The following is a 19,844-nucleotide window of genomic DNA, read 5'->3' as shown; positions in this document are numbered from 1 at the left end:
GATTTCCCATCTATGAAAACTTGGGTAAAACATAGAAAAGTTGTTTCCTAAAGTCATACTATTATCAATAATCTAACTCTTGGCTGAGAACTTTAATTAATTACACTGAATTTATCTACTAGCTTTAAAAGCAACTATGCCCTGAGTTTTTTAAGCATATGTCAATATACAACCTCTCAGTTAGGAGATATTATTTGCATTGTAAAAGAATTCTCATTATTTAAGTACTTAATACTATAGCTGCTCTTAGAATAATGAATTCCTTTCATATATTTAAATTGTTATTCACCTTATAAAATGTTCAATGTTTATGCAAATGCTCATGAGACTGTTTGTTCATTCTAAAGTTTCCTTCTCTGTATCTCTCTCTTAACACTGTCCAAAGATGAATATCACAATCTTTATCCACTTATACACAACGCGCACTCCAAGATCCCACTTATTTCAAGGTTTAGTTGTTACACTTCATTGATACGAAAATATTCATAAAATGTGTGTAAAAATAGTAAGCAAAATAAGTTTGACTCAGTGACTCTTTTTCATAAACATGCATTCGAAAGGTCTGCATAAGAAGATTTTGTATTGCTTCAAGAGTAACTGTAAGCAGAGATGATTACTGCCAGTTTCTCCCTGGAGAATGAAAGAATTTTTCCCCTTTACCCTATAACCTAAATATCACACTGAGCTTAAGGATGAAGTTGACATTTTAAAAGATCACCAAAAGTGTTCTCTTTCCAATTGCAATTATGCCCTCTATCTCAGTGGGAGCCATTGTTGGGGTCTTTTCAGCAATCCAGCATCTTTCTGGCTTCCTTTCATTATCCTGATTATCTATTCATTTGCCGCCCAGCATTCATTTTATGAAAGATCATGTCTGCCATTTCTATAATGAGTGCTTGACTTTTACTGCCAGCATAAACACATAAAATATATAATTAAAGCTCACTAGTCACCAAAGTCTTGAGATCCGTCATATTGCTAATTTGATTTTTCAAGCAGTTGCTTCTCTGTGAACAAAGCTGATTTTGCCCCCTTAGGCAGTGCAAGACTCGTGGTGGAAGGAGAGGACTCTAACAGAGAGATCAATGTGAATGGGCACCATTTATTTCAACTTTAAGGTTCATCTTCAGCCAAATAACATATCTATAAAGTATGATGATGGTTAGAGCCAACGAAAATCTCACCGATATTTGAACATAAATATTTTTACGTGTTAAAGATTAAATAACGCAGAGTTTTCAAAATAATTGTGTTATTTAATAACTATTGTACTTTATATGGGCTACTGCTTAAACTCTAAGGAAAAATTTCGTTAGGATAACTATGGAAGTCTGCATAATCTAGATGAAAATTTTAATATATGTGTACTTACATTGAGTAAGGACTTCCTTATTTTGAACACACTGCCTTGTTTTGATAACATTGGCAAAGTCCCTAAAGTGCCTTATGATAATGAACTCATCTGACATTTAATAGCGAAGAGATTTATGAACTCATGAGATATTCATGTGGCTCTCTGGGGACTTCAGGACGTGTTACCTGAAGTGTAATGTTTGTAAATGGATACTATGGAATGTGTGTTATCTAAGAAACTGGGGTGGTCAAATCCTCAGTTAATAATGTATCAGGAAATGAAGAGGCAGCTTCCATTTATACTGGTTTTCTTTAGGGATAATAAAAATCTCGATGGCGTATTCAAAGCAAGAGCAGAAGCCAGAAAACCTGGGTTTGAGAGATGGCTGGATCATTTACAAGCCTTGTGGACTAGGGAAATTTTCTTCACTTCTTATCCTCAATTTCAGCTTTAACATGAGAACTTAGTAACATCTGCCTTCTTAAAGCCTCTTGCAAGAATAAGAAGTAGGGGGTAGGGAGCAATCAATCATTTAATCAATCAATATAATTTCTGCCTCACAAGGTTATTTTAAGAAGTAAATGAAATGATATGCAATGTTTCTGATGAGTGCTTTATAAACTTTGCAGCATTATGCATGCATTTATTATTGTTATTCCTTTGGAAAATAGGTCATCTGGATAAAGTTTACAGTTTATTTCCCACACACAGAAAAATGGATGCCTTAGGAAGACATTACTTGTTACATAAGGATATGGGCACTGTTTCCTTAATAAGAAAACCAGATCTGACTAATTAAAGATTTTATCCAATTATCTTTTTCAAATTTGAAAGTGCGATATCAGGTTCGAAACAATAAAGGAAACCTCTTTTTATTCAGGTCTCTGACATGCAGCAGTCTTCAGTATCTTATAATTAAAGCCAGCCTTGTTGATTTGGCCCTGTAGTGGGGAGTCGGACAGGTCTCTTCACCTCATTGGGAAGGAGTTAAATAAGATCTCAACTCACAGTTCTCTTCCAGCACTAACATGCTGTCACTCTCATTAATCATCTACAGTAACTTTTTACCAACCCTTAAAAACTTCTCATTCATTTACAGTACTTCTAGTCACACATAATTAGAAAAATTTTTATATTTTTTGGTTAAAAGAGATAGCACTTTTTCTGCCTCCGTTGATTGTCTTACCCATTCCTTGTAAGTTATAATTACTTCCCTAGAATATTTTTTAGTAGTATAATAGCTGTTCCTATCCCTTTGATTTCAAGATAAAACTTCCATTGCTTTGAAAATGATTTAGCAGATACAGTACAGACCTCAGATGATGAATACTACCTGATCTTGAATAATTAAGACAGTTCCCCTTTGAAACATGGGCAGTCCCAATATCAGTTTATATGTTCAGACGGATATTCCAGGATAATCAGAAAGCCAAAGAAATCCAAAATTTATCTGAACAAATATGCTGTCATTGTTAATATAGTGTGTACACCAAATTCTTTCTCAGTGCAATCAGATACAAAATCAACTCATGATCACTCTGTACTCATTTAAAGGCAAACACACTAATAATAGGCATTACTACATATTAATTATACATACATAGTAGAAAATACTGGAAGAAGAGTCAGAATCTCTAGTTTTTTTTTTAAATTGAATAATAAACTTGACATGTAACATTGTGTGAGTTTAAGGTGTACAGCAGTATGGTTTTGACACATTTATATATTGTAATATGATTGCTGATGTAGCAATATTTATCACATTTCATAATTGTAGTACCATATTATTGTCCACTTTCATTATACAGTGCATTAGATCTCTATAGCTTATTTACTACTGGTTACCAGTTTGTACCTTTAAACACCATCAACCAACATTTTCTCTGTTTTTTACAGTTTTAACTTTTTGAAATTCCACATATAAGTGTTATCATACAGTACTGGTCTTTCTCTGTCTGACTTATATCACTTAGCATATTGTGCCCAAGTTTCATCCATGTGCGCGCAAATGGAAGAATATCCTCTTTTCTCATGGTTCAATAATATTTCATTGTATATGTGTACCACATCTTTTTTATCCATTTATCTGTTGATGGGCACTTGGGTTGTTCACAGATAATGCTGTAAGAAACATGGGAGTGCATATATCATGTGGAAATCCTGTTGACATTTCCTTTGAGTATATACCCAGAAATGGAATTGCTGGATCGTATGGTAGATCTATTTTTAAATTTTTGAGGAATCCCCATATTATTTTCCATAGTGGCTGGACCAATTTACATTCCCACCAACAATGTATAAGGGTTTACTTTTCACCACATCCTCACAACACCTGTTGTCTTTTGTCTCCTTGATGTTGACCATTCTAAGGTGCAAGGCGATACATCATTGTGTTTTTGATTTGCATTTCCCTGATAATTAGCGTTGTTGACCATCTTTTCATGTGTCTGTTAGCCATTTTAATGTTTTCTTTGGAAAAAACGTATATTTAGTTCTTCTGCCCATTTTTTAATCAATGTTTTTGCATTTTGCTATTGAGTTGACTGAGTTCTTTATATATTTTTGGATGTTAACCCTTATCCAATATATGGTTTGCAATAATTTTCTCCCATTCTGTAGGTTGCCTTTTCATTTTGGTAGTTGTTTCTTTTGTTGTGCAAAAGCTTTTGATTTTGATATAGTCCCATTTGTTGGTTTTTGCTTTGTTGTTTGTACTTTTGGCATTATGTTCAAAAAATCATTGCTAAGACCAATATCATAGAGCTTCTTCCCTCCATTTTTTTCTAGGAGTTATAACGACTCAGATCTCATGTTTTAGTCTTTGATCTATTTTGGGTTATTTTTTGTGAGCGGTGTGAGATAGAGGTTTAATTTTATTGTTCTGCATGTTTTTCTCCAGTTTTCCTAGCACCATTTGTTTAAGAGACTATCCTTTTCTCATTGAGTATTCTTGGCTCCCTTGTCAAATATTACTTGACCATATATACAAGGACTTAATTCTGGGCTTTCTATTCTGTTCCATTGGTTGATGTGTCTACTGTTGTGCCAATATCATAATTTTTTTTTTATTTCTATGGCTTTACAGTACAGTTTGGAATCCAGAAGCATGATACCTCCAGCTTTTTCTTTTTTCTCAGGATTGCTTCAGCTATTCAGGGTCTTTTGTGGTTCCATACACAAATTTTAGGGTTATTTCTTCTATTTTTGTGAAGAATGCCAGAGATTGCATTGAATCTGTAGATGCCTGTGGGTAGAATGGCCTTTCTAACAATATTAATTCTTCTGATCCATGAACATGAGATGTCTTTCCATTTGTTTGTGTCTTCAATTTCTTTTAACAAAATCTTATAGTTTTCATTGTATAGATTTTTCACTTTCTTGGTTAAATTTATTCCTTAGTATTTTATTGTTTTTGATGCTATTGTGAATGGGATATTTTTTTCTTTCTTCTTCAGATGTAAATGAATGCATTTGATTTGCATATGTCGAAATAATTAATTCCAACAATTTTGACTGACTCTTTGGGATTTTCTATATATCAGATCATATCATCATCAGATAGCAAAAATTTTATTTCTTCTTTTCCAATTTGGATGCCTCTTATTTCTTTGTCTTGCCTAATTGCCCTAAGACATTCAGTGCTATGTTGAATAGGAGTGGTGAGAGTGGACATCCTTGCCTTGTTCCTGATCTTAGAGAAAACATTCAGTTTTTCATTGTTGAATATAATGTGAGCTGTGGGTTTGTTGTATGTGGGCTTTATTGTGTTGAGATATGTTTCTTCTATATCCAATCTGTTAAGGGTTTTATTATGAAAGGATATTGTATTTGTCAAATGCTTTTTCTGAATCTGTTGAGATGATCATGTGGTTTTTATCTTTCATTTTATTGATGTGACATATTATATTTATTAATTTGCATATGTTGAACCATCCTTGCATCCCAGGGATAAACCCCACCTGGTCATGGTGTATAATCTTTTTAATGTGTTCTTGAATTTGGTTTGATAATATTTTTTTGAGAATGTTTGCATCTATATTCATTAGAGATGTTAGTTTATAAGTTTTCTTATGTTATCCTCTTCTGATTTTGGTGTCAAAATAATGCTGGCTTCATAGAATTAATTTAAAAGTATTCCCTCTTCCTTGATATGGAAGAGTTTGAGGAAGATTGTTTTTAATGTTTGGTGGAGTTCTCCAATCTTTGGTGGCCCTAGGTTTTTCTTGTTGGGAGTTTTCTGATTACTGCAAAATCTCTAGTTTAAACAGACTCTGATACTCTCAAATGAAGACACTTTGGCCAAGTCATTTAAGCCTTCCGAACTTCAATATATCAGTGAAATGGGAACTTGTTGACTTCAGAGTTATTTAATGGGGTCAAGGGAGGAATCCTAAAACAAGTCAGCAACTATAGTCATGCCAAATTTGTCTCGGGCCTGTTTTTGTAACTATAAAGACAATTGAATCACTGCAACAGAGACCATATGGCCCACAAAGTCTAAAAATGTTAACTATCTGGCCCCTAACACAAAAAGTTCACTAACTCCCAGTCTAAAAATTGATTATTTGTGAACTTATTTGAAACACTATAATCACCTGTATGATTTTAGGCAATCTCTGTGGATTAGATTTAAGCAATCAGCATTAGGCTCAACTGGAAGAACTAGTTAAAAATTCACTTAAGAAAGGAAACATCTTCTTGTAATTTCTTTTAGGCTATTTGGTATCACTGAGGTATTAGATGTTGTCAATAAATATTTGTTGTATCTAATACTACTATCAATCATTAAGAGTTTTTGCCTAAGAAAAAGATCAACTGATACCTGATTCACAGGAAGTTGATGGAATTTGTTTTTACAACTCTGATGTTCATATAATGATATCAGATATGCCAATCAAAGTGCCACTACACTTAATTGAATACTAAACCTGAATCTTTGATAAGTTTTTTTGCTTCAATACAATTTACCTACATTTTCCAAGCCCAGAATGAAAGAAATGATGAATGAAAGCCTACTGAGTTGATTTCTGAAAATCATCTGCATGCTATTATTAACTCTTTCTCAGTAACCATGGAGAGAAAAATTTTGTGAGAACCCAGCAAATGAATTCAACGATGTGGGTATTCTGGGCCAAAACAGATCCACTTGGTGTCAAAAATACTTTTTTCAGTTATTCCCAAATTTCTTTCTCAGTGGTAAGTGACGTTAAACATCAATAAGCAATAAGACTGTATCCTAAATATTTTTTAATTTTGGTTACATTAAACTCCGAAGTAAGTAACAGATCAATGTTTTTGAGATATTAAAATAATATATTTTCATCCTCACCAATCCCTAGCTCCAAGTTGCCTCAATATTTCCAAGTTGAAGAAATGCCTGGAGGTCTCAGATCATAGTTTCTATCATTATGTAGCTAAAGCCGACTTTCACTACGACAGGCCAAGAAGTTTGAAGACCTAGGGTATAAGAAGGACTCCCATTAAGGAAAAGGAAAACTGTCTCATTTCTGGGGCAGAGGTTTCCAGTAGAGTGCAGGGGATGGGAGACAGGCAAGTGGAGGGGCGTTCCAGATATTGAAATGCACACCAAGGATAAAAGGCCTGCCTGATGTCTCCTTCCTTATTAGCATTTCTGAGGGGAGTTTCCTGGTCATATCAGGCTCTGTACCAATAGAGAAGACCTCAGATAGTTGAGAAGCCAGAGCTGCTTGGTCAAGGAAAAGCACAGGTTCAATCTTCCTTCCCAGGCCTCTCTTGCTCCCTTGTGGTATAAATGCTGAGTTAGAGCACACAGACCACTGTAGGGACCCTCCACAGTAAGTGACAAGGTAACATCGTAGTATTGTCTGAAGGTCTACAGAATAGTGAGAGGCTGGATGAAGAAAATGGCAGAAGCTAAGAAAGGTATACAGCACCCCAAAGAGCCAGAGAAGGCCAGCTCAGCAGGAAGGAGCCCACAAGCCCTAACAGAGGTGAGGAAGACATTGGTCAATTTTAGCAAACTCAAAGCCTCTGCCAACTTTAACAGCAATCGCCAACTAACATCTAAGGACAGGTCCCGAGCCTATCACACCTCAGAGGAGAGCTGCCCGAGAAATCCAAGGACCAGCAAGAGGCCAGCAGCTCCCTCTCCCCAAGTCCCAATAAAGAGGATATAATGTCATCCGGCATAAATCCTGATGCCATCTTAGAAAAGTGCAAGGGAAACAGGAAGGAATCAGAAGGATTGAGTAATTCTCTCAAGTAAATTGAACTAAAGCTAGAGACATGTTAAATTATTAGATAAGATTAAATTTTAAATCATATTGAGCTAATTTTAGTTTTGTTCTCACCACTCAGCAGGCCCAGTCCTCCTGAGGAAGATCAATTATGTTACAGAGAAAAGCTACTTTTTTTTTTTTTGTACATCCAAACTGTAGTATGAATAAATTTGCAATCATACTACAATTATATTGTTGGGTTTAGAGGAAACATACTGATGATTTTACTCAGAGTCTCACAAATTTCTGAAACTAAACGAGATGACTCTTCTCTAAATACGCATTAGCGGTTACATAGGGAACAGAGGGAAATTTGCTGAAAGACAGACCCGAGTTCTCTCCCCAGCTCAACTGTTTTCTGTGTCAGTCACTAAAAAAAGTCATTCAGTCTCTACGACAGTGCTTTACAGCAAATGTGTCTTAGATGATGTGCTAGGATATTGATGACATATTTGATCCATTCAGCCTTCAAGACAGCCAAGGCAGGTCCTGCGGTGGCCGGATCCCCTGGCCTTTCATCTCTGGCTGTGCTACATAAATTACTTCGGTGTGTTGAATGTGATAATTTGGGGGAATTATTGTTCTATATGATTCAGTTTCCTCATTCATAGAATGGGTGGTAGGGAAGGAAATCGATTTTATGCTTCTATGAATGTGAGCCGGAAATTGCAATTACAGAAGAATCACAGGAGCCCCTATATACATGGCCTGGAAAACGAATTTCTGCTCTTATTTGTTAAAATCTCTGCGAACCCTTAAATTCTTTTTCAGCAGAAATAACAAAAAAAAGTCACTTGTCTTTTTTCTCAAATAACAAGTATGTTTTTTTCCAGCTCAGTAGATATTTACCTAAGGGTAAAGAAATTAAGAAAATTAAAAAGGAACCATAGACTGTTATAGTATTCAAAGGCAAAATTAAAGTTATCTATGTGGGATTAGAAATTTGCATTTATCTTTCAGCAAATTGTTTTGTTATAAATAAATTAATTTGAAAATTAGTTCCTAGAGTTGAAGGATGGTAAGTGATCAATAATCACACACCAATGAGGCTGTTATTGTCAAAGTAAGTAAAAAGCTTTTCAAGGTGAAAGCCTCAAACCTGTTGAATATTTTTATTTGGATGTGAAAAAAGGATCTCTTACTTCCCTACTCCTTTCCCCTGAAATTTGCTCATTTATATCAATAAAAAATTTAATGCATGCAGGATTGATCCAATAGCCATTTTCAGGTTGAAGCTAGGTTTTTATAGACTTCTAATATTTTTCTGTTCAATGGGATTTATCAAATGTTTTAATACTTTTGGATAAAAGAAGGGAATGCAATGTTCTTATCAGTGAATCAATCATTTACTGACTCATCTGGGAATATAACTCTCCATTAAGATGTACCAGAACATGTCCAAAGAAAGAATGGTTGTTACACATCCTGACAATAATAATTCTAGCTCTTGAGTTTGGGTGGCCTACAAGGTGCCAAGCAGTAAGCAATATGCTTTTATGTGTGGCCTCATTAATTCTCACCATAACTTTCAAAAGTAAGTATCTCTATCATCACTCGGGGAAAAATGGCAGAAATTTTTCTGACTACATTGCAAAAAGAGGTTTTACACATCCAATTGTTCGTCACAATCTAATGTCCAATTTCGTTTCTAGTAGTTACATGTTTGCAGCACCAAGAAGTTTACGCATTTCAAATCTACAGGTTATCTATAAAGGGAGTAATACTTTGCTCTCTATGAGCAAAGACTGCCATCTTGTGGACATTACACATATAACAAAAACAATCACTATGGAACTAAAAACTCACTGCGCTCATTAATTTTGCAACTAGATTCTTGCATTGTCACACACACACAAAGAAAACACACATTGATGTTTCTCATAACTGAAAGAAAAAACTTTCCTTTAGGTGGTTAAGTCTCATTTAAAGGTACAAGTGCTTTTCAATATTTGAAAAGAAAAATATCTCCTCATTTATTATAAGGACTCATCCCATTAGTCTTTAAGGCAGTGCATTATAGTCTGCTAAACTTCCTTTATCTAATCCTTAAATAAGTTTTTGTTAAATAATAAAAAGGACAATGTAGTGAGATTTTTCAATTGAATTTCCAGGAGCATCGCATTTTGTAGCTAGAATTTATAGCAGAACTCCAGACCCAGAGAATACTTCCGTTCCCTTCCTACACTTCTATTCCATGCCAGCCAGGATTCCTGGGATCTGTTGTGGGCTGGTCAGAGCTTGACTGAGAGATCCTGATGCCCAATTGTTCTTTGTACTCTAAAGGTAGGCTCTTCCTGCAATGCCTCAGCCACCTGTGTGTTTTCTAAATACAAATGGCATCATGAGATCAATATAAAGAGATCATATAAAGAGATTTCTGTGGTGCAATGATACCTAAAGGTACATAACGATGCCTCTTTCCTCTTCTCTCTCAGTAACTCCTGCCACCCAGTTCACTGACTCTAAAATTTCCAGAATTAAACAATTTCTTTGGATTTAAGGCCCTGTACTGTTAGAATCAAAATGGGTGACAAAATAGGTGACACTTTGAAAGACTATTTTTAAAACCAAAGTATTTTTGAGCAGTAGAAATAATAAGAATACATTGTGAGTGATACCAAATACCACTGAGGAGACAGACTGGGCAATCATCGGTTCCCGAATAAATATGTGAATGAAAAAATTAACATAAATGGAGGGCATTAAAAAGAAACAATTTCACAGTATTGCCTGGGGCCATTCTGGTTGAATGTACAGCTGTAGTTTAACATAAATTTTGTACCCAAGAAAGCTCCTGGCATGAAATCACTCTTTAAATATTTATCGAGTGGGTAGGTGAATAAGAGGAAATAGAATAAATTAGAAAATGGCATCGGCATGATAAGAAAAAGTAGAATCTGAGGGCAAGGTCCATTTACCAAAAACCGTGTTGAACATATTCAATCAATGAATATGTGCTTGCTCTGAGTTAGGCGGCATGAAAGAGGGTGAATACCTAGCCATTAATTAGATTGCCACAAATAATTACGAAGGATGATAAGTGCCGTGAGGAAAACTTCCACTTCCACAGATACTGACCACTGTAGGAGGAACAGGGGAACTTGGGAGCCCATTTTGTGCCCAGATAGATTCTTATTAAGAAAATGTTGCTCTAGTGTCCTTTTATTTCTACATGTACCTATAAGCTTTAAGGAGGATTTCTTTTTTTAGATATGAGTAAATTTTTCCTTCAAGATAGTCAATGGTGCCTGTACTACCTAGTGTCCTTAGGTGGATAAATACCTAAAGGGTTTGCTAATGTCATTTGAATAGTATTCATGGATAGGCCACACAAGCAGCTTCGACGCTGTAATTAAATAAGTGTGTGATACAAGTACAATGCCGCCAGTTTCCACAAGTTATGAGTCCTGTGGATCAAGGCACTGTTTCTCAAGTGTATTCCTCAAAACTCTAGCCCTGTGGGTTATGTTATTGGGGACAAAAATGAGGAAAAGGGAATGAAAGTCAGACAAGTTTAGGAAATGCTGAATTAAACAAAAACATGCAAGTTTTCTTTTCTGCAGGTCTTCTTAGAGCCTTTAATATGCTGACTTCTCTGTAAATTTCCAAGAGGGCGTTTTTTAAAAATTAACGACCACAGGACCTTTTTCTTGCAAAAGCCCTCTAGGTCCTAGTGTCCTATGGAACATGCTTTTAGAAATTCTTTGTTTTCTGTGTTTTTTTTTTTTTTGCCACACCTATTATATATTTTTTTAAATGCCAGTTCATTTTTTTTCATACTATATATACATAATTTTTTTAATATTTTTCCCTTCCCCCCCTACTTTGTATATTTTGGATATTAGGCCCTTATTGGAGGTGTTGCTTGCAAATATCTTTTCTCATTTGGATGATTGTCTCTTCACCTTGTTGATGGTTTCTTTTGCTGAGCAGAAGCTTTTTAGTTTGATGTAGTCCCATTTATTTATTTTTGCTCTTACTTCCCTTGCCTCTGAGGTCAAATTCATAAAATCCTCTTTAAGCCCAAGGTCCTTGATTTTAGTTCCTATGTTTTCTTCTATGCATTTTATTATTTCTGGTCTTGTATTCAGGTGCTTAATCCATTTTGAGTTAATTTTGGTATGTGGTGATAGACAACAGCTTCATTCTTTTGCAGGTGGCTTTCCAGTTTTCCCAGCACCAGGCTTTCCTTTCTCCACTGTATATTTTTGGCATTTTTGTCAAAAATTTTTGCCCTTATAAATATGGGTTTACTTCTGGACTCTCGATTCTGTTCCACTTGTCCGTGTGTCTATTTGTCTGCCAATGCCATGCCGTTTTGATTACTGTCACTTTGTAGTATAATTTGAAGTTGGGCAGAGTGATGCCTCCAGTCTCCTTTTTTCTCAGGATGGCTTTGGCAATTCGAAGTCTTTTGTGCTTCCGTACAAATCTGATGATTTTTTGTTCTATTTCTTTAAAAAAATGCCGATGGGATTTTGATGGGGATTGCATTAAATCTGTATAATGCTTTAGGTAATATGATCATTTTAACTATGTTGATTCTTCCAATCCAAGAACACGGAATATCTTTCCATTTCTTTGTATCTTCTTTAATATCTTTTAATAGGGTCTTGTAGTTTTCATTATATAAGTCCTTCACATGGTTCATTAGATTAATTCCTAGGTATTTTATTTTTTGTTGTTGCAATTGCAAAAGGAATTGTTTTTTCCACTTCTTTTTCTGACACTTCATTATTAGAGTACAGGAATACTATGGATTTTTGAATGTTGATTTTGTATCCAGAAACATTACTGTATTTGCTTATTGTTTCTAGTAGTGTTCTTGTGGAGTCTTTAGGGTTTTCTATATAGAGAATCATGTCATCCGCGAATAGTGACAGTTTGACATCTTCATTTCCTATTTGGATGCTTTTTATATCTTTCTCTTGCCTGATTGCACTCGCTAGGACCTTCAGTGTTATATTGAATAACAGTGGTGATAGTGGGCAGCCTTGCCTTGTTCCTGATCTTAGAGGGAAGGATTTTAGTTTTTCACTATTAAGTATAATGTTGGCTGAGGGCTTGTCATAAATGGCCTTTATTATGTTAAGAAATTCTGTGTTTTCTAAATACAAATGACTGTCTAGGATAGAGGCTAGGATTGGGGTGATCCATTCATATAAATATTAATGTTCATCATCATTTTTGTAAACTCAACTCATCAAGTTAACTGCCCTTTTTGAACAACACTCTGAAGCAACAGAATTTTAGACAGATCAATTTCATAAGAAAGAAGTGCAGGCTGTGAGGGAGGCTCCAGTGCAATGTCGGCCCTGCAGTGTCAGCAGGTGGCACTATCTGAAGGTGGATGATAGGCACATAAGACCAACTCTCCCTAGGGCTTCCTTACTCTTGTTTAACTCGGACTGAATGTTGATCCCACCTCCAATGTTATCTTTCAGTTCATTCTTATAGAACCACGGATGACATGAAACAGATAAAAAGGAAAATATATCAGCAAAAGTGAATAATTTACTTCTTCCAGATAGGCTCTTTTTCTTTCTAAAGTTTTAAGCAGTTTCTTCCCCAAATTCTCCAAGGCCTAGGGCAAGAGTACAAATATGGGTCCCCATATCCTGTCTATGTAGAAGTTACAAATCAAGCTAAACGATTAGATGAAATATGTTGTATCCTCTTACTTTGACAAATATACCTTCCTGACCCCTAGAAAGCCAGGTTTAAGTTTCTAGCTCGTGACTAGCTAGGAGTTCTGCACTGACCCATGGCACAGGAGTCAGCCGCTCGTCCCCTCTCTTCCATGCCCAGCTCTGTCCTGCACAGGGAAGTGTGTGTGCACCTGAGCTCAAACACCCAAGCTCTGTCCACACTCTCAGGACTATGGACCTGCATGCATCCATGGCTGTGAGATCTGCTCTCAGGAGATAATTCATGGGAATAGGTCTTCCCAGGTCCTGCACAAGCGTTTTGAGTTGTTTGGGCAAAAAATTATAAGGACCCCTAAGGGTGGTGCTTACTCTGGATAGGCTCATGGCCTTGGCCCTGACCATTCTCACCCTGTGAGAAGGGGTGCAGCTGGAGAGCCAGAGTTAGACAGGTCTCAGAGCCAAAAGTTTATTTTAATTGAGAATAAAACTTCTATGAAAATCACACTTAAAAAGCTGCAGTCTTTGCAGCTACCCCCAGCCTCTAGGGGGAAAAAAAAAAAGAAGAAGAAGAAGAAGAAAAAGAGTATTTCTTGTTTTAATTTAACTACTTCTGAAAGCCTCTGGTCAACTTTTCTTCTCGTTCTCCAAGGTAAGATTATTTCCCCTTCGGCATTAAATGGGAAACTAGATCAGTTGTGTGAAAAACCGAAAATGATGCATTTTATCAACTTCAAACTTGTCCCAAGGCTTTCTCCCACACTGTGTTAAATAATAGAAGTCTTTTTAATTGAATTTCTTTGTGTGTAGCATATGCTGGGCAACATTATGCCAGCATCTTGCCCTAAGCAGCAAAATGTTCTTCATAAAAGCATTAAGATCCAGTGCATCATTTTGCATGTAGGAAAAGAACACAGAACTGCAGCAGCTTGAAACCACATAAAAACAGTGCCTCTGAAATGTAATTGTAAAAGCACATCGCAACAAATGGGGGCGGAGGAGGATATTTAGGATTATAAAATAAAACAAAAAAAAAGAAGAAGAAGAAGGGAGGAAGGAAAGCACTGTGGCACAACTCTGTCTATAGAATCGAAGCAATAATGTTTGTTGTGTCCTAGCATTCCATCCGCAGGGTAATCTATATATTTTTATTTCCCCCTGGAGGCCACCATCCTCTAGGGGTAGGATTATAAATGGAAGTGCTGTGCACTCAGGCAATAATTGTAACACATGATTGGTTCTTTACCCCTAAGGATTCTGGAGCTTCAGCAGAATGGTGACATGGATATCCTGAAGCACAAATGGTGGCCAAAGAATGGCCAATGTGACCTGTATTCCTCAGTGGACACAAAGCAGAAAGGAGGTGCCCTGGACATAAAGAGCTTTGCAGGGGTGTTTTGTATCCTGGCTGCTGGAATTGTCCTCTCCTGCTTTATAGCCATGCTGGAGACGTGGTGGAACAAGAGGAAAGGCTCCCGGGTCCCTTCAAAAGAGGTACTTGATTGGGAGCTTGGGGACTAAGTTGAGCCAACAAGCAGGCTGTTTCCAGGGAGACTAATCACAAGGGAGGGGATGAAGGGTTGGGAGTGGTCCTTGTTTCTTTTTTCCTGGAAGAGTGAAAATAAATCTGTGAAATCTAATAATTGATAAGACCAATACCAATTCTATTGTAGACATCCTAGATAAATGAAGAGGAGACTACAGTGTTTGAAAGACTGACAATTTCATGTGCCATAATGGGCTTTGAAATTCTTCCTAATCTCGCGATAAAATTTAATTCAATGACTTTTTAAAGGCTGTGATTCCCTTGACCAGTTCACAAAGATACTTCTTTATTTCCATTAGCTGTTTAGCTTATAGGTAAATTACTTGTATCTTTAAGATTCAGCCTAAGAAATCCAATTAAACCGTAAAATAATCAGAATTTTCTCTTCATCGCCAGTGACTGTTGCACTCTCTCTGCATATAGACCTAAGAGAAGTGATTATATATTTCTAGCTCTGAAGTCTCTAAGCTTTTAACAAATCCATATCATGGAATCATCTAGAATTCAATATTTCTCCTTTACTCTTGAGTCAGCTCAACTCCAAACCCATATTAAAATTTTTCCAGAGATTTGAGAGAATAACTAAAGAATTACATATAATATCTCATTTAAAGTGGCATGTGCCTTGTTTTCATTTAAAAAAAAAAATATATGGGATCTATAAGTATCTTATTTCTACCAGGTCAAAAACGTGAAATTTTTTCAATAATAAAATCATTTTCACTAAAGCTTCACAAACTGAAATGAAAACAATCTAAATTTGCTGAATGATTTGATTTGCTGGATAGTTTCAAAGAAGGACCATTTTAAAGTTTCTATAACTAGACCTTGGCTAACTGATGCCTAGAGGGAGTCCTAAAAGGATCTGTTTTATGCACAAATAAAAATGACTTCTTATTTGCACATGAATTTCTGTATGTTAATGTATTCTTTCAAACATATTGTTTTCTAGTCTAAGGATTCCTTCCTACTGCCATATATGCAGAATTGATTAGCGCCATTTATAAGGAAAAGCTTGGCTCAGCAAAAATAAATCTTAGCTTCCTACCTGTCTGAATGATCATAAATTAATGGAGTATAAACTAAAAATTAATCAGGTTTTATCATAGTGTTTTCTCTGTGTAATAAGCTTTGGTACCTCTACTGATGTTGATTCAATGCAAAAGACTATATTAATGCAACATAATAGCTGAGACTTCGTATTCTCAAAAATCTGAAAATTAAGGACTCCCCAAGCTCCTTATATTTTGAATTACTATATGTGATATTAAATTTTTGCATTATTATATCTGTTGATGGATGACTACATTATAGTTGCTGTGGGAACCATAAAATTGTATTTCAGCCCTCTAAAGTCTCAGTGATAATATTACATTAACGGATTTTTTTATTGGATTTTGAAATGAGAAAGAAGAAGAAAAACAGTGATGCACTCAAAATATTTTTCACTTAGGAGCACTATAATAGCACAATAAAAAAATACATACTCTATTCTAACTCATGACAGCTAATCCAAATCTTATGAACAAATATTTTCTCCTCTTATGATTAATAGACATTTTTAAATCACAATTTTAATTTATTGAACTTGGCTATAAATAAAACAAAGGATAATTTTATTTTTTACCAGTTATATTTTTCAAATATTGGGCTTTGATGCTTACTTTTAGTGAAAATCCTAAGAAATTTATGAAATAGTTTCAACTCCAGAAATCTGAGGTTTTACTTTTCCTTTATTAAGCACCTTCTTACTAAGACTTCATTAGCATAGCTCAAAACATATACCTCCCCTAAAGTAAAGCTGTCACTCATATGTCATGACTTGAAGGGATCTCTAAATGTCCCACTGACCTCACTGTATTGCCTCATTCAGGTAGGAGGCAGCTTGAGTGTATGAAATCTCTCAAATAGAAATTAATTCTCTTGTGTTGAATATCGCTCTCTCTAAACAATCTCTATATCTCTAACCTACGAAGAAATAATGCTAAAATAGTCACTAACACTCTAGTGTGAACTAGCATATTAGCATATTGTATCGCTTATCTCCAAGAATAGAAAGTTAGAGTTAGGAGTGAGTAGTGGAAAGGAACAAAAATCTAACTTGGAATGAGACACCCTGAAAAGAGGAAGCATGTGTAAAGAAGAGGTGGGAGTGGGGAAGATGAGTTGCCAAAACTATACTTTTTATTTGTACAGTTTTACCAGGTCTGTCTTGTTCTTATACAAGGCAATCACCCATCTACTGTTCCCATATTTTGTAGTTGCATGTGGCGTATATTCATTTTAGAACTTTTTACTGCAAGAAAAATATTTATTATAGATAATCGTATCTCAGAATCCTTGGTACTCCCAGAACCTAGTACAGTGCCTGGCTCATATTAGGTGCTCAATAAATACTTGTTAAATGAATAAACCCCAAAGTTCAGTTCATCACATATCATGTTTGCTGAACTACTTTTTTTTAACCATGGAAGCTAGTACTGATGAGAACCTTATCTTCTTTTTCTTCATCTCCAGGATGACAAGGAAATTGACCTGGAGCACCTCCATAGACGTGTAAATAGCTTGTGCACAGATGACGACAGCCCCCATAAACAGTTTTCCACCTCGTCAATTGATTTGACCCCTCTGGACATTGACACTTTGCCAACACGACAAGCACTGGAGCAAATCAGTGATTTCAGGAACACTCATATTACCACAACAACCTTTATCCCAGAGCAGATCCAGACTCTTAGCCGCACACTATCAGCTAAAGCTGCCTCTGGTTTCGCTTTTGGCAACGTGCCTGAGCACCGAACTGGCCCTTTTAGGCACAGGGCACCTAATGGGGGCTTTTTCAGGAGTCCTATAAAAACAATGTCATCTATTCCCTATCAACCAACTCCTACTCTGGGGCTCAATCTGGGTAATGATCCAGACCGAGGCACCTCCATATGAGCATCCAACAAATCTCTTCGCTGTTTCTTTCGTAGGACTCCCTTTGCAAGGAGCAACTGTAACGTGGGACTAACATGGATGTAACTTTTTTTTTTTTTAATCAGAATTATTAGTAACAGTTCTAGTTCTTTCTCCCCACCTTCTCCCTCCTCTTTCCTCTATTCTTTTCTCTGCCTTTTCCCTCTCTTCCCATACATTTCCCTCCACTTTTTTCATTACTCAACTTGTTCCCCCAGAATATAGTATACTAGGATCCTATTAGTCCGCTTTTCATATACTGTACTTCAAGTCTAGGAAATGTGCACTGAGCATACTAAAAGTATATGCAGGATTAATTTTACATAAAGGCCTCTTATGTAACATTTCTCTATTTTTAAAGATATAATTGCAATAACTTCAGTCTTTTTACATTCTTCTGCTGCATCCATACAATGCTCCACTGCTGTTGAGTGTCCTTTAACTGTGGACCAAAGGCAATCCCTGCAGTGTTTATAAAATAATTTAAAGACCATTCAGGCCACATATTACGAGAATGCAATTTTGTAGGATTACAAAAAAGCCATTAATATGCCAGTCAAGACTACAGTTAAAACTACTCTTGCACTGCAACAGTGCATATGACCTTTATGTGATTGTACAGTATTAAAAGTTTTTTCTTATGTACAGTAAACTTTATCATATGGCAGAAGCCTCTCTTGTGTTAAATAAATTAGTATCTCATATATATACATATATATGCACCTATATAATGTGTATATATATTGAAAGGCGGCCATTGCTATTGCAATTCATTTAATAAAGCTTTAGTTTAAAAAAAAAGTATTGTATACAGGAACTATGTATAGTGCAGGGGTCTTTTCAGTTAGAAAAGGCAGGTTGCTTTAATGTTATTCTGACTTGCATTGTTTGCCAACAGAGAATATTTTATACTTTTGTTATTAAAACATCCAGGGCAATTTAATATTTGTTCCTAGATGTAACTCATTTGAGTAGGTTTTGCATTTGCTATTCAGCAGTGTATAAAGCTAACCTTGATACTTTTACTTTTAATTAATTATCTAAACGGAAAATGCTATTAGCTGAACCACGTCCACAACAGCACATAGAGCTCTATAAGAGTTTAAACGTAGATGTTCATTGAAGGCTAATAAATTCTCTTCCAAAGCAGTAAGCCAGTTAATACAACTGTAGTTGGGGAGAGGTGGGAGCCCTTAAGAAATATTGATGTGGCCTTAATTACTGTCATACATTATCCTAAAGAAGAAAATATGATAACCATTCTGGGCTCTCAACTTAACCTCCTTTTTATATTCAGTTTTATTTGGAGGAGTTACGTATTTTTTACATTAGTGCCGAGTGTATAGAAGGATGACAGCAAAAACAGTGCCTCTTTGTGCACAACCCTTTTAAAGTAGCATTCTTACTGTTAGAAATGTAGAATGAACTTTGTTTGTAATCCTTAAATTAAAATGTGGTAAGTAGGAAGCAAGAAATTATCCTGTGTTCTTACGCAACCATACACTTATTTTAATCTAATTCATTCCGTGGCTAGGATTGATGTAGGAATCAACCTATGTGATTTGCTTTAGGAGAAATTAAGAGGTATATTCTTAAGGTATATTATATTTTGATGCTAATTCTGTTCTGGGGAGCATCTTGTACTGTCTCTGTTTTTGTACTAAATCTTCAAATATTGTCTACTGTGTAAGGCAGAAAAATTTCTTATCATGCAAAAACCATTTTGTTTCCAGGGTAACAAGTACCTAAGTGCATGCACAACTTGTTTATCCCTTGTAACATTCATGATCTTATCCACGACTCTGATTTTAAAACAGCAACAAAAAAAACCTTTACTAAAAGCTATATAGGGACATACCAGATGTTGCAGTGATTTTAGCTATCAAACTGTTAACCATGTACAATATTTAAAATAGGCCTATTTTGATGTATTGCCTATTATACAAATACACAAAACACTTTTTGGAGGCCTCAGTTATGAGTGGCAGAGCTTTCTGTGTATAATTTGTCTAAATAATTTGTCTAATAAAAATGTTTTCTAAACTTGCTCTCATACCATTGAAGTCTTAACTATAAAACTT

General features: G+C 35.6%; 1 protein-coding gene across 2 annotated transcripts in view; it reads left to right on the top strand.

The window, feature by feature from the left end:
• Positions 1–18,429, top strand: part of GRID2 (glutamate ionotropic receptor delta type subunit 2) — a 1,302,586-nt gene extending 1,284,157 nt beyond the window's left edge. The window contains exons 15-16 of one of the 2 annotated variants that reach the window (XM_011356280.1): positions 14,513–14,753; positions 17,323–18,429. In XM_011356280.1, the coding sequence (XP_011354582.1) occupies positions 14,513–14,753; positions 17,323–17,745 (664 nt within the window). In that variant the 3' untranslated portion in view covers positions 17,746–18,429. The remainder of the gene's footprint in view (positions 1–14,512; positions 14,754–17,322) is intronic. The other variant, XM_011356282.1, reaches the window with a different exon arrangement.
• The last annotated feature ends 1,415 nt before the right edge of the window (positions 18,430–19,844 follow it).

This window comes from Pteropus vampyrus, unplaced genomic scaffold, assembly GCF_000151845.1.
Source record: "Pteropus vampyrus isolate Shadow unplaced genomic scaffold, Pvam_2.0 Scaffold25, whole genome shotgun sequence".
Taxonomy (NCBI): Eukaryota; Metazoa; Chordata; class Mammalia; order Chiroptera; family Pteropodidae; genus Pteropus; species Pteropus vampyrus.
The sequence above is the reverse complement of the archived record's forward strand: the minus strand, read 5'-3'. Positions and strand labels throughout refer to the sequence as shown.